This window comes from Osmerus mordax, chromosome 7 (genome assembly GCF_038355195.1).
Source record: "Osmerus mordax isolate fOsmMor3 chromosome 7, fOsmMor3.pri, whole genome shotgun sequence".
In the NCBI taxonomy this organism is placed as follows: Eukaryota; Metazoa; Chordata; class Actinopteri; order Osmeriformes; family Osmeridae; genus Osmerus; species Osmerus mordax.
The window spans coordinates 11503812-11519231 of record NC_090056.1 but is presented as its reverse complement, the minus strand read 5'-3'; the positions used below and the strand labels follow the sequence as shown (position 1 = coordinate 11519231).

The 15420-nt window shown below is 42.6% G+C and overlaps 1 protein-coding gene across 1 annotated transcript; it reads right to left on the bottom strand.

The window, feature by feature from the left end:
- Positions 1–280: 280 nt before the first annotated feature.
- On the bottom strand, positions 281–15215 carry col9a3 (collagen, type IX, alpha 3). The gene is made up of 35 exons (XM_067239034.1): positions 15188–15215; positions 14877–14987; positions 14700–14723; positions 14412–14422; positions 13571–13639; positions 12267–12302; positions 12107–12178; positions 11931–11984; positions 10170–10205; positions 9685–9708; positions 9497–9550; positions 8555–8608; positions 8159–8200; positions 7988–8044; positions 7778–7831; positions 7640–7693; positions 7389–7442; positions 7154–7207; positions 6950–7003; positions 6735–6788; positions 6583–6636; positions 6437–6490; positions 6189–6233; positions 6012–6065; positions 5811–5864; positions 4558–4611; positions 4289–4360; positions 3622–3657; positions 3465–3509; positions 3244–3276; positions 2463–2609; positions 2308–2362; positions 1999–2181; positions 1811–1888; positions 281–1570 (listed from the first exon to the last, which is right to left on the bottom strand). Exons 1-35 carry the CDS (start codon positions 15213–15215, stop codon positions 1386–1388), a joined length of 2145 nt encoding a protein of 714 aa, XP_067095135.1. The 3' UTR covers positions 281–1385.
- Positions 15216–15420: the final 205 nt, after the last annotated feature.

Sequence of the window (15420 nt, the reverse complement as noted above, 5' to 3'; positions counted from 1 at the left end):
ATCTTTGACATGTGTGATTGTAATGTTTAAATTACATTATTGGTAAATAATAAGTGTAGGTTAGTTGCTTGCGTGTGGCAGCAGTAATCCACATTAAAAGTAATTAGATGAATGCATATTGTTCTCTGTTATTTGAAATATGCTTCTCTTAAATTTTATATAAAAGAAACTTTTTCAAAGGTGGTAACATGGTTCTATTGTAAGTTTAGTTTTCTGTTTAAACTTGTTCCCAACATTCTATTTGTAAAATAAACGTGACTGAAATTCTTGTCTTTGGTTAGAGTTTGTTATTTTATTGCATAAAAATTATGTTTATTAACTTCATGTGTAGAAAAGAGTGATGTTTTACTGAAAAGTGGCTTTATTTGTTATTTCTTACAACATGGTGCTGTAGCATCTTACTGTACATACAACAGTCACCCACAAATAATAAATAGTATTTAAAGTCATGTATATTTAATAGTTACAGCACCGGTACATAGTGGATGTGATCATTGCAAAATAAAAAATTAAAAGCCCACAAATTGATACTGTTATATTGTTATTCTACAATTATAATTTCTGATGCATCCACACCGCTTTCATGTTTTTTATTTCAAAACTTGTGTAAAAGGGAGATCTTGGTCATCAAACATGTAATCAAGAAGTTAAAAAGTACATTTAGATGGAGCAAAACTTTACAAAAAAAACAACATTTGCAAGACCTGTAAAATACTGTGACTGCATCAAAATACACAATATCTGGGCGTAGATCTTTTTTTCATTGCCTGTTACAGTACACACAGCTTCTTTACATATAGGCTCAGCTTTTGCTTTCTGGCCCCATATCTTCATATTTTACATAAGTAAGCTTGTCTTGTGGGGTCACCTGTGGTCTAAGCAGAAAGGACCTTGAAACATGAACAGTCACTGCAAAGACAATCACTGTTGTCAGGCTTGGAAAGTAATATACTATAGGTATGTTAACTAAGATGGTGGAAGTTGAATCAAAATGTACATGCTTTTTACATAAATGAATTACAGAAAGTATGGCCTACAAGCACTTTTCTAGTAAAGTTGTTTTCAGTCATTTTTTACGTTATTCATTTCTGAATGTATTTGGCGTGACAGGTGTTCTTCTTATATCATTCTTTTTGTCCACTTGATTTATTGATGGACTTTAGATTTGCAGTCTTTCATTTCATCTATGATTTCCCAAACTGCTGATGCTGTTCTTTAACACTCGTGGGGTGTTCTCTTCGTTTCATTTACAATCACATTGTTGTTACAGTTCCTGTCCCGTTTGACACATTAACGTGGAAATGTGATGTTTCTTTCCTCTTCTTCTCCTCCTCCTCTTCCCCCTTCCCTGGGGTTGGTGGTTTCAGGGTGAGGGGTAGTATTGTTTAATGGTTCTTGGGGTTGGAGGTTTTTCCAGCAACTGAGGCACCTTGACAGGCTGAAGTGTCACAGATTCCAGGAGACCCCTGGTGTCCGGTCCTACCTGTCCGGCCAGACTCTCCTGGCTCACCTGGATCTCCAGGGGATCCATCACGCCCATCCTTGACGATTCCATGCACTCCTGGCAGACCTGCGTGCAGAAAAAGTCATGTTTCATTCTGACATATAGCATCCAGCTTTTTTTTTACTCAGGTTCACCTTGTCCTTCTAATAACAGCTTTCCTACAGAGTCAACAGCATACTGTCTGGGCCCTTTGCTGCAGTTTTCACTCTTCCCTACGTTTCCTACTTATGCAACCATCATTGTCACAATAAAGCAGAGATGCTTTTAAAAAGATTTCTTTAACAGCATACAGTACACAATGCATACCTTGGTGTCCTTGGTCTCCAACAGGCCCGTCAACAGCCTTTCCAATGGGTCCCTTGTCTCCCTGTTCACCAACATCACCTTTGGGACAGAGAGAGTAGAACATTGGGCCAGCCACAGTGAATTGATGTGGGAGATTGACAAGACCTGGGGACAGGTCTCAGCTAAAGATGTGAGTTAACTTCTCTAACCTCTGGGACCAGGATCTCCAAGGTCTCCAGGCAGCCCTCTGTATCCTGGAGGACCTCGAGAGCCAGGGTGTCCAATAGATCCTGAACCACCTGGTTTCCCAGCGCGTCCGGCAGGCCCAGGACGACCAACCCCTCCTGGGGACAGGGGCCTCCTCAAGTTGGCAGCCAACTGTGCAATCTGATCTAAGAAATAAAGGATAGGAGAAGATCCGTATCAATATCTATTGAGTTACATAGGAAGTTGGATACCACAATGGTAATTTATCCATCCAAGTATAATATATTGAAGGGAATTGTAAATATCCTCACCATCAATCATTGAGCCACACAATTCTCTGATGTGCTGTTCACTTGCAAGTTTACCCTGGGAAGAGAATGCACAACACATAGACATGCATGGCATTCTTAGTAGTGTGATTCAGTTATGCTCAGTAGGAGGAGATCAGAGCACTAAGACTACTCACAGGAACACCATTTTTCCCTGCAATGCCAGGTAGACCTTGTTCACCCTGGAAGCCCATAAGTCCTGGTTTTCCTGGGGCCCCTCTGGCCCCGAGTTCTCCTTGAGGCCCCACTACACCCTTGGGTCCCAGCTCACCAGTCTTTCCCCCCTATGAATAAACAAACACAATCAAACAACAGCTACCATTGAAAATTGCTATAAACTCATATATAGGGGATCAGATGGCTGAGCGGTTAGGGAATTGGTTAGGGAATCGGGCTATTAATCAGAAGGTTGCCGGTTCAATTCCCGGTCGTGCGAATGATGTTGTGTCCATGGGCAAGGCACTTCACCCTACTTGCCTCGGGGGGAATGTCCTTGTACTTACTGTAAGGTGCTCTGGATAAGAGTGTCTGCTAAATGTAAATGTAATCTTCAGCAAAAAAAAGAGTGTTCTCTCTTTTCGTTCACACATTCTCTTTGGAGCAGTTTAGTCCCCAGAGGATGCGAGTGGGAGAAGACATGTGGTGTTTTCTTGATAATTAAGGTGATGAGTGAAACAACAATGCAAGAGCATTAGCATCAATGAAGGTAGTGAGCCACATTCATGCTGTGCCTGTATTGATATGAACTGTCCTGCTTCTCAGTGTGTCCACTCTCTGCCTGCTCATGAAGCTAAAGCACCTATCCCTCATCCTAATTAATCCTATTGAACTAGGAATGTGGCATAGAGTCTTCAGTGGGTTGTGTGTGCTGCAGTCTTATCAAAGGATGGAATTCCTTTTTTTTTTTTTATAACTCACCTCTCCCTTTTGGCCAACTGGACCAAATGGACCCTGAAAATATTGGAACAGTTATTATTATAAACCAAAAGATGACACTTCTAAATAGTATTGAAAGGTTAACAACAAAATCAACCATACAACTTATTGAGTTTTGTGCAGTTACCCCCACTTACACTTTTTTTGCTATACATAAACAGGGTGGGCAAAAATAGGGCACGCTGAAGTAGGAATAAACTTACAGGTTCTCCGTTCTCTCCTGGGAGACCATCACTTCCTCCCACGCCCTAAACAGGAAACAGGATCGGAATTAAATGCTGCTTATTTGAACTGATAAGTGATATCTTCATTTGCTTGTACCAAATGAGATGTAGTCAACTGTGCTTCTAAAGTCCTTACCATGTCTCCCTTAGGCCCTGATGCACCAACTGGTCCCTGAGAGAGAATGAAAGCAAGAGAGGTAGAGAAATAGAGAAGGGGGGCAACTGTTAAATAAATGAGAGCCAGCAGTTATAAGGCACAGTCGCAGTGGCCTTAGATGGCAAGATGGTTGGAGTAGAAGGAGGTGTGGAAGGTACGAGTAGGGGGATCTGGGAGCTGGATAAAGGCATGCTTTGTTCTACCCCCCCGGCCCTGAACAGGGGGCAGCTTTGTTTTCACTCCAAGGCACAGTCTGAACACTAAAGTTGGGGTGTGTAGAGTACTCTGACCTGGTCATGAACATATTACACATGACATTCCGAGATGGGTGTGGCTACATAAGCTACTTCATCTCTATTTATTTGCAAGTGTGTGTGTTGGGTGTGTGTGTTGTATTTTTATTGACATATTCACTTAATCCAGTTTTGGGTCAGTTGGTCAAAGGTCTTATCTGGCTAACATATTTCAAATCGAAGGCCATGTTTATTTCCACAAGGTGTGCACTGCATTGACATTGATTAGGGATGATCTGGCATTGAACCAGATAGCGAACATTCCTGGGTTTGCATTCCCAAGTATTGAGTAAACACTGAAGGAGACTCCGTAGTGCTCCTTGGTCCTGCCAGATGTCACATCTCCGACTCACCCTTTCACCAAATCCTCCTCGGATCCCCGTTGGTCCTGGAAGGCCAGGGTCCCCGAGCGCCCCCTTCACCCCCTGTTGCACATGACATAGACAGCAGCATCACTCTATAGTTCATTATGAGATTACAATAGATTAGTATTTGTAATTTATTCAACCAGTTGCATGAAAGATAAACAAGTATCCAAAATCCCACAACAATTATTTCACTGTGTTATTCAGTATTTATATTTACACTTAAATCAGCTTACATTTCACAGTAGGGTACTGACCTGGTAGCCTTTAACACCCTGGCCCCCAATGTTGCCCACTGGTCCAATGCCACCCTAGAAATGGGACATTGTGTTAACACAAGACAAAGTACATCCGAGGCTTCAAACAGGAAACACATTACAATGACAGATTCACATCATTTTATATAAAAAATATTGTTTAATGCAAACCTTTCAAGCGACCAGTTGAAACAACACATCATTAAAACCTCTTTTGGAGATTGTATGGGGTTTGTATGAAAAGTAAGTCCTAATATGGTTGTGTGGGATTTTTATCCCAGGAATGCTAAGAGAGGGGATGTATGTACAGCAGGGGATAGGAAATGTCACCTGGCTTCAGAACTTCTGCTGAATCCTTACATATCTGGAGGATTTAATGTGGAACTGCACACAAAGACCCACCTGTCCCTTCTCAATATGCTCCTCTCTCCTCAATCCCTCCTTTATGCATACCTCCCTTTACCACTGACTCCACCTTTGCAGGTTACTAGAGCAGCAGCAATCCTTTTTTCTTTTATCCCTTCCAGTTCTCTACAAATTACACCCTCTACACTCAGGTGACACTTATATAAATGTAATTATGTAAATCTTCTGGGGTAAGTCTACAACAGTGTAATGTGTATAGCATTCAGTAGTACCGAAGGCGAATCCAGAGATGCTGCTGTGGGCGTACGGATATATTTATACTGTACGTTGCTATGCAACTATCTTCATTCATCGTAATTCTATTGTGTTGATAATGTTCTACTGTCTCTCTCAATACTCAACTCCAAAGTTGTAAAAAAAACATAGCAATTATAAAGGCCAAACATTTTACTATTAAGTCATTTGTATATTCGTGATTTGTCAAACTTGGAATTGTCAGTAGAAGAGCAGCTTCAAATAATTGCTGGACAGATAGGTTAGAAAAACACAACATTTAAAACTAGTTTTAAATCCTTTCAACTAGTCAGTAGTTGAAAGGATTCTATTTGTGCTTCAGTGTCCCCGTTTCTTCCCAGTCTTGTATAATGACAGAAAGAAGAACTCATGAATAGATAATGTGCTAAAATCATCCAGTCCGATGGATGGTGCAGTTTGGATCAGCTATGTATAGCGAGGGATGTTTGAGTACTTAAAGATAATGTTTCTAAAGATTTGATAGAGGTATGAATGGTACACACAAATGTACAAATGGCACACACAAATGGCATTTTCTGATTCAGGCTATGTTGCAATGGGTATAGTGATGTACTGTAACCATGGCTACTTACAACCACTCCTCTGGGTCCTGCCATACCCCTTTCTCCAGGGATACCAATGTCGCCCTGTGGGAGGAGTCACAGGATGATGCATACTGGTGAGAGGAGCTCACGTACAGGACAGCAACCACAAAAACAACCACCATGTTTAGTTTGCCAACACCCAGTATAGCCCAGAGCCCAAAGTTCCCCAGAAGCCCATCAGATACATACAGGAATACCTGGCTCTCCAGATGGTCCTGCTTCTCCCATTTCTCCTGGATCTCCCTGAGGAATGAGAAAGAAGCAGAAGAGATAGGGATTGTTGGTGAGATGTTTTGACTGTCTGTATGGTTGATCGGGTCACCACTATTTCATGTCTCCTTGGTGGTGTGTGCTTGTCATACTCACAACTCCTCCTTTAGATCCCTTAGAGCCAGCCCTTCCTTGCAGACCCTGAAACAATGGAACACAAACATGAACTCAAAAATTCACAGTAACATGAATTTTTAATTCAATGACTGTTCTGATTGGGGCTTAACAGGACAATAGGGGCTGGCTCACTCTACACAGTGGGACACACACAGATCCTGTCAGGCTCCACACAGGGCTCTTTGACAGGAGGACACGCAGAGCCTGAGCAACTTGAGGGTACTCACAGGAAGCCCATTGGGTCCTTTTTCGCCAGGCACACCACCCCTACCAGCATCACCCTGGCAACAGAGAGCAAAATGGTCACTGTCACATGCAATGCCAAATTCGTTCACACACAGAAGAAGAGAGTAGCCTGATAAGGGACACAAACCTTCTCTCCATCTAATCCTTGGGTGCCATCCTTCCCATCTCTGCCAGGAATACCCTGAGAAGGACACAAACGCCCTGAAGCTCATTCATCTGATGACAGATATGTCTGTTTCTGTTTTTCATTTCAGTTTGTATTGGATAGCCAGCACTTACAGGCTCCCCTTTGGGTCCTGATCCACCAGGACCTCCTTTTGGACCAATTTTGCCCTGTTAAAAGAAATTACAGTAAATTGGCCCCATTACTTGGGGGATGTGTGTAGATTGACAGAAAATTTTGTGCGAGTGTATGTGTCATCGTCATGTTTCATCATTGAATCATGACATGACAATACTTAAAATCGCCCTAACCCTCTTTATTATTTACTCACAATGTCTCCCTTCGGTCCATTAAAACCCTGTGGTCCATTCTCTCCAGCATCACCCTGGAATCATCAGATAAGACACACACAGCTATTTATTGATGGGACCAATGGCCTCTTATGTACAAGCATAGAGACACAGTATCCTGAAGATCTGAACAGGGATGGGTAACACTAATAACACAAATATTTAACAAACAAAGAGAGACTCACTGTCTTTCCAATAACACCTGTAATGCCAGGCTTGCCCCGGAAACCAGGTAAACCCTAAAAAGAGGATCAGAGACAGAGAGAGAGAGAAATAAACAGGGACTAAGCTTTACTGAACAGTAAACGGAATTCCCACACAGTTACAAGGGAAGTCTGGTGAGTTAAATGCTGCTTATCGTGTCGGAGAGCTGGGGTGTGACAGAGAGCTAAGGTGTGTGGGGTGTATGCTGGTACTCACCCTGTCTCCCACTGGCCCCATCGGACCCTGGAGTCCCCTCAGCCCACGTGGACCCTGGGAAACAGCACCAGATGATGTTCACACCGCAATCAGCATGACCACAACCCACACCCACCATCAGTACTCAGAACATCTGATCTGTATCTCAATCCAAAGAGGGGCTAAGGCATATGAGACAATGCTAACAGCATCTACGGGAAACAGGTCAGATGCATTGTGTTTGGTGCAGATCTACTTTGTGTGTGACTCACCTGCAGCCCCACAGTGCCGGGGATCCCAGGAGGACCAGGGGGCCCAGAATCACCCTATGAGAGAGGACAGGACACAGTCAGACACAAGACGCAATAACAATAACAAAATGTACGCTGTTTCAGTCCAACTATTCTCACCTTTTCTCCATCTTTCCCAAGCTCTCCCTTGTCTCCTTTGTGTCCTGTGTGACCCTAAATGAGAAAGGAATAGAAAGAGAAGGAGAGAAAGGTAGTGAAGGAGTACAGAGAGAGAAGAGGAAATTTAGCACATTTCATGAGCTTCTTATGAAGAGCACAGACATCAGACATTCAGCACCAGTGAAGAACAGCCCAAAAAGCGGAAGTCACCTTAAAGCCAGGCATCCCAGGAGGGCCAGAGGGACCAGGGGGACAGATGGCAGGACACTATGTGGGGACAGGGACACATCGGGTCACTCTCTGAATCTGTACAACACTGTCTATTCTGACACGTACTGTCAGGCATGATTTCCCATGTGGTCGACTGAATAGAAACTGTACCAAAAGATCTCCACTGCCATCAGGGAGAGCACCAGGAAGACCCTTAGAGAGAGAGAGAGAGAGAAAGAGAGAGAGAGACAGAGAGAGACAGAGAGAGAGAGAGAGAGAGAGAGAGAGAGAGAGAGAGAGAGAGAGAGAGAGAGAGAGAGAGAGAGAGAGAGAGAGAGAGAGAGAGAGAGAGAGAGAGAGAGAGAGAGAGAGAGAGAGAGAAAGAGATTAAAAGAGAAAAAGAGAAGGAGAGAAAAAATACTTTGTGGTGATGCAGCTCCAAGTCATGTTGTGGTCATGCTAAAAACATCCAGTAGGTGGCAGTAAACATTTACATTGTTTTCAGCACAATCAATGGTATAGTTCTGATGAATGATTGAGATGTTTTTACTGATGTAAGTTTCTTACTGGGGGTCCATCAAGGCCAGGAGCACCAGCATCTCCAGAAGTACCCTCAGGGCCCTGTGAGAGAGGGAGAAAAACTCTATGGTTGATGTTTCCAAACAAACAAACAGAAGAAACAACACAATATGGGGGGATCAAATCCCCACTGTATAAATATTAGATTGTCTCTATAGTTTTAATCTGTAATGATGGACTTTAAGAAGGAAGGACTTTATTGCATAGTGATGGACATCAATTGAATCCAGTTCGGAATCCCTCCACCCACTCCTATCATAGGCCTACTCTGATCATACCCAGTCACAGCAGTCTCCTCCTCCCAGACCACTCCATCAGTCAGTCTGATGAGAAGCTTGTCTGAAATTAGACTTCATCAGGATGGCTGCAATCAACCCTGTTTCTCTTAGGAGGCTCCCCTGACTACTCAACCCAAAGACAGGACTCCAGGCTGGAAAGCTTACACTCATGGACCCCAACCACTCAACTAACTGGGCTGATTCAATTATTTCCTATGGTAGTAGATGATTTATGCTACAAATAGAAATGATTGTAGAATATGAGGTCAGAGTGAACAAGGGAAGGGATTTGCAAAACCCTGTTTTCAATGAACTGCCTGAGCTTAGCTTGGCTTCCTGTGGGCCCTAAAGCAATCACCCCACAAGGTATTGCTGCAATTCAGAGATAAGAGAGTGGGGTGTGACAGGGGGAGGCCCTGCTACTGCTATATGATCAGTCTGGATTGCAAATGTGTTGAGTATTTTGAACTAAGTAAGTGTGCATCTGTACTCCACATACATTTGTTCCAATTAACTGGGTTTATGGTAATGCTGTATTAGGTGCTCGTAAATGTTTTGAATGTGTATTTTTTTCAACTCCAATACTGCCCCTGTATAGAGAATCCTTACAATCCAAAACATAACATCTCAGAGATTGAGAGGAGACACTCACCACAGGCCCCTGTGGCCCCACGCCGCCCTGCAGCCCGTTGGCTCCTGGAAGCCCCTGGAAACAACAGGAACAGGAAGAATGTAAACACACACAAATTTACTATAGTTTCCTACATGCAGGTAGGTATATGTGGGAGCATACATTTACACACATGCATAGTGAAAACCCAGATGAGAATCTGTACTCACTGGAGCTCCTGTTCTCCCTCTGCCCTACGGAATACAGGGGAAGGCAGATTAAGTCACATGAACAGATCATGGGTGACATATCAACTGAACAAGGTCATTTTGATCAGATAATGAATGTACTGGAGCTGATTTATAAGGGTTTGTGTCATGGAAATCTGAGAATCAATCGACTGTACGCAATAATGTTACAGACTAATCCATTACACTTGTTACACAATATTATTTTTGACTGGAGGGTGTTTTTCCAGGTTCTTCGTGCAACTTGGTGTTTGTGTATGTTACATGAAGAATCAGAGGTTGCTTCTAAACCTTGAGTGGTTCCAAACCTACATAATCTAGTAATAGTTTAGATCAGAGAAAAGAGTTCTGCCACAGCCTGTGTGGTAGTGAAGCTGTGTAACAGGGACACTGTGTCACTGGGCAGCAGTGTAACAATGTAGCTGTACACCTGTGTACCAATGTCACAGAGGTGTGTGAGTACTTACAGGAGGTCCACCTGGCCCGGAAGGTCCAGCATCCCCCTGGAGACACACACACAGAGAACCTCTCAGATAACCACAGACAACAATTAGAAGGGGTCACAAACTCGACGATTGATAATTCAATCAGAAGGGTTGTACCTTCATGGCAGTCTACTGAACTTGACATGATTTAAAGAAAAACACCTGGGACTGTTTTCCCATTGGAGTGGGGATCAACCACAGAATGAGTCCAAGGAATTCCTGCTTCAGGTTCCCTTTTTACTCTCTTTCACTCTCTCGTACGGCCTCACCCTTGCCCCCTATCCCTCAGCTCTATTTGGAGTGTCTGTGTGGTGTGAAGGGAAAATACATCAACATTTAGCTGTCACATAGTGGTGTCACAGCAACCTTAAGGCATTCCTCCCTGTTCAAACAAAAAAACTTGATTTGAGCACAAACACTTCCTTACATACACTTATTTCTTAACTCGTTCACTCACTCACTCCCATGGGATGTTTTGTAAACTCTGTTGAGATATAACTATAAATGGAACATTTCACATAGATTAGTACTTAATAGTACCAAAGTCACTGGTTGACACTAGGAGAATAAGATCGTAGTTCACTCTACATTCCTTCTTTCCAAGCTGGGGGGAGGGGGGTTATGCTTGTCAATTTATTGGCACGTGGATGTTACCCAGGAAGTAACACAACACATTTAATCTAGGTAACTAAGGCTGTCAGGTAATCATGCGTGTCCTAATTAGATGTGTGGATTAATTGAAGTGCAAATAATTGCCTCTTTTTTGACAGTGTAGCCAATATCAGTCTTCAAGTTAACATCAGATCTTTTCTGACCCTCCACCCTTTATTCTCTGATTTTATGCATGAATATACAGGCCTTCATAGTTGATTCATCTTTAGACACCACAATGCTTTCATGCCTCTTTCCTGTTCTCTCTATTTCAGATGACGACTGTTCTTCTTACAGTCCCCCTGGGTCCGACAGTCTAGGCCAGAGCAGTGGGAAACTGGGCACATTCCGGGCCGGATTAGAGAAGCAGCAACCTAAATTAATCTGACTGACAGTCACCTGATTCCTCATTAAGAACATTTCTACAAAGAGGCGGTTAGACTCAGACAAATCCAGGTTGACAGAGAATAACAGAGGCCTGGGTTTGGGTACCAGCTTGGCCCAGAGTGAGGTCTGTTAGAACCTGTCTATACCAGCCTGATACACTGACCCATCATGTTACTATAGGTAGACACATTTAGGACTGTGGGTTATTTTATCCTCAGTCATGAGACTGATCATCACACTGTAGAGCATCACAGACTCTATATACTAAACCTAATGGGGTAACCAATGTTACCAATGGGGGAATGGTTATGGCTCATTTGTTTGATACCCTATGATTTTATTGATTTCATTGTCAGTTTAAGGCGTAGCTTGCAGCCGGCATTTGCTTCTGCAAGATCTGTGCAACCTTTTTCTGCCTCGATCACAGAACTGAGGGCATTGGGACAAATCCATTTCAAATTGGGATGGGACATACCCCTCCCCTGTGCCTGTGTGTTGAAAAGGATGTGTTGAAATCGGTTTGGATAAGTAAGTGTACAGACTTCACTGTGTGTGTGGGAGTGTTTTACTGTTTTACTGTTGGGACCAAAAGGACGGTTACAGTTCAGGAAGATGTGATACCCAACAAGGCATATCTATAAACACTCCACCAGGAGCCCTGGGGAAGTGGGTTACACACAGAACCTTTCTGAGTGAAGTACTCACCATCTCCCCTGGAGGACCATCCTTCCCAGCTGGGCCATCAGGACCAGTCAATCCCTGAAGGGAGATGTACACCCAAAGTCAGAAGAGTGTGGAGAATGCATGAGTCTGACACCCACTGAAAGAATTGTTGTGTATGTAAGTGTGTGTGTGTGTGTGTGTGTGTGGCAATTGCTTACGTCCACCCCTGGAAGGCCTGGCAGGCCTGGGCTCCCAGATCCTCCTGGTATACCTGCTTTCCCTTTAGGTCCCTATAAACACATGGCTGGCTCAATAGCCACACTTTCAAGTGCCTCTTGTTGTGGCATAACATTTAAATGGCAGTGTTGTCATACTTACAGTCTTCCCAGGAAGTCCAGCAGGGCCAGTTTTGCCCTGTTAAGAAACAGAAACAACATGATCATATATGGACTAATTTACATAATTACAAATTATGTGCAAATCTATAAAGGTTGTGTTTACCTATATTTTCAAGACACACTGTCTACCTCTGTCATTTATAACAGGATACTTTTATAAGAGATATTTAATGGTTCAAATAGCTTAAAAAATATATACAACAAATGAGTCCCATGTTGTGTATGAGTTGAGGAGGTAGCAGATCTAGACAGTGAGTCTGGATGCATACTGTGCTTGAGCACACAAGAGGCTGCAGTTCCCCTCTGCCTGCATTAGCAAAAACAAACAGAGCTAAAAGGACCCAATACTTCTACAGGGCATATGGAGAGACCACAGGTTGGTGTGGAGAGGGGGTTGTGAGGGAGGAGAGGGAGGGGTAGTAGGAGGTAACTTTAGATGCTGCTAGGGCCGGGGAAATGTATGAATAAGGCCTCTGTATAACTGGCAGTTGTGAATTTACTTTACTTTATCAAAGCAGTGGAAGTATTCCCTCCCAAAATGTTAAGTCTTGAAGATAATCACATTAAAGTATTTACTTGAATTAACATGCAAAAGAAAGGCAGCCACGTTTGCTTGGTTAACATAAAGAAAATCTGAATGTCTATTATTTGCACCTAGACTTATGTGTGGTATGTGTCTTAAATTATTACTCATACTAATCCACCTCTTAATCCAATTATTATCTCCTACCTCAACCAGTAGAGTTTTTTTCTGTGTATTTATAATGTCTGAGTATTTATAATGTCAATATCAATATATATATTTATATAAAGATGACTGCCTGTGGGGTGGGACCAAAACTTTAAATGGGAGGAGCCACTCTATAAAACCTATTCTGAGAGCAATCATCCTCAAATGACAAGAACTCCCTTATACATCAGCATCAATGAAGGCAGTTTACAAAGTTCACATTTACAGAGACAGCAGTATGTACCTGTTGATTAGTTGAAATTCAAAATCAAATTGGAAGTGTAATCTCAGTTATTGTCCTTATTTACAGCAGCAGAAATAACAAATGTCTATCTCAGTTCATATGTCTATCTCAGTCTATATTCCTATTTAATTTGTATGAGCAAAGTTATTCACCACATTTTTGTCGGGCATTGTGTGAAGAACACAACTCACGCTAGTCTTACATGATGAATGAATACATTATGGATGTAATTGGAAACTGTTTTAAACTGTAGGCCTAGTCCTAAAGCTTATGAGGTACAGACTATGTCTTCAGTCTCTGGGCAACTCACATCAGTGCCATCCTTTCCCGGAGGTCCTGGGGTTCCTGGCAGCCCATTGGGTCCTCGTGGGCCAGGTCTCTGCAACAGGAAGAAAACGTCAGAATAATATTCTACATATTCAGGCAAGTCTTTCTACTAAAGCTAAATTGACAGGGCCAATTTAGTCTGAAAAAATCGTGTTTGATACAAGTCCACTGCTTTTAACTACCCTAACTATTATTGCGCCAACTTTAAAAGTGGGAAAATATTAATTGGCAACGCTTTACGCATTGCTTTACGCATTGCTTTTGAATCCCCAGGCGACAAGCTACAGATATTGTAAAAAATAAATAATAATAATAATTTAAAAAAGGGAGTCTTCTTAAACGGGATTATGCTATCCAGGGTAATAATGAGAAATGGAACGAAATAATATTTGATTGCAGGTTAGATGGTAATGAAAAGTGGGTAGATGGTAAAAAGGTTTACGCACAAACGGATGGGAGGCATGGCCAGGACACAAACATCCTACAATCAAAATTCACAAAATATTGGCCAAATAGAAATCATTATATAAGGGACATTGCTAATAAGTTTCAGTGTTTCCATCGGCTGCATGATCTGAATGAACAAAGGTGTCATTGTGCGCTGGCGACTGATCACCAGGCTCTACATTCCTCAGCTTCAGGAAACTGAACTCCACGACTTCAAAAATCCTTAAAAGTAGACGAATACAAAAATATAGAAGTGTCAACAGCCTGGCATTTAGGCCAACATAAATAGTAGTTTAGAAAGCTAATTCAGTTACAGCTAAATTGCACTGTAGTGGTAGGCCTTGTTTTACAAACAGCACTGTGCAAAACCAATTTACCTGTAGGCTACCTGATGAAACAAGGCAAGATTTGTCAGGGATACCACATGTAGTTGCTCACTTTTCTACATCAAAACTTAAACGGAAAAAATATATCCATCAAACGCATCTCAATGACAATGATACAATCTCAAGTTTCTTAGCCTACAAGTAGGCTACTGCAATGGATGTGGAGTTACAATTATTTCGTCCACCCACCTTCATCAAACCGCAGTTTTAAGACCACTGACAGAATGTAGACAGCATTTTAAAGAAAGGAATGAGAAACGCATTAAAGCTACCGCTTACCTGTGCTGAAGATGATGTCAAAAGCTGGCATAGCAAAAGCACACCAAGAGCTGAGAACATAGCCATAGCTCCCGCTCGCCCCTCAAATCGGATTATACACGGAAAAATTTAAACCCCGTTCCCTATCCTTATCGATGGCTCCCCCAGTATAAACAACGGACCGCTCCTTCACCTTACAGCGTGCGGCTCCTGAATGGCATTCACTTAGATTCCAGATAAACCCGAGCCTCCAGCCGAAGGGGCTGAGCTCAGTCTCGCTCTGTCGAAGGGGTGAGGGGGTGAGGCGAGCTGAGGGAAGGGTGAAGGGAAAATTAAGGAAAAGGACACAACTTTGGAACCGGTGGGATGAGCTAAAAGTCCACAAAACTCCAGGGGGCGAGTGGTGACCAATTAGAAACAGGCCGCTGCCGACTCCTTGCTTATTTGTGAAAAATTATTGGAAGGGTGTAAGCAATATGGTTGAATCTCCAAAACGTATGCAAGCCTACTGACATTCCACTTGTCCAGATTGGTCATGTAAAGATCTATGAATTCTGGCCAGATCTACAAAGGACTGTGGCTAGATACATTTGAACATTTGAGCATGAGGCAGGGAAAATTAGGCTCCAAAAATGTGGCCCCCTCTCAATGTAACTGTGCACACACTTTCAGAGCTCTGTATGGGATTTTATCCATCGATAGTTTGACTCATCTGGCCTTAAAATGAATGCTGCATTAAAAT

What these genes read in the sequence shown, in the direction of transcription:
- col9a3 (XM_067239034.1), bottom strand. Translation starts at nt 15,215, where the DNA reads ATGACCAATCTGGACAAGTGGAATGTCA. An exon ending in AGGGTGTTAAAGGCTACCAG is followed by an intron (nt 4,361 to 4,557) that starts GTCAGTACCCTA and finishes CATGTGCAACAG; the next exon opens with GGGGTGAAGGGGGCGCTCGG. An exon ending in TGGAGACCAAGGACACCAAG is followed by an intron (nt 1,571 to 1,810) that starts GTATGCATTGTG and finishes TTCTGCACGCAG; the next exon opens with GTCTGCCAGGAGTGCATGGA.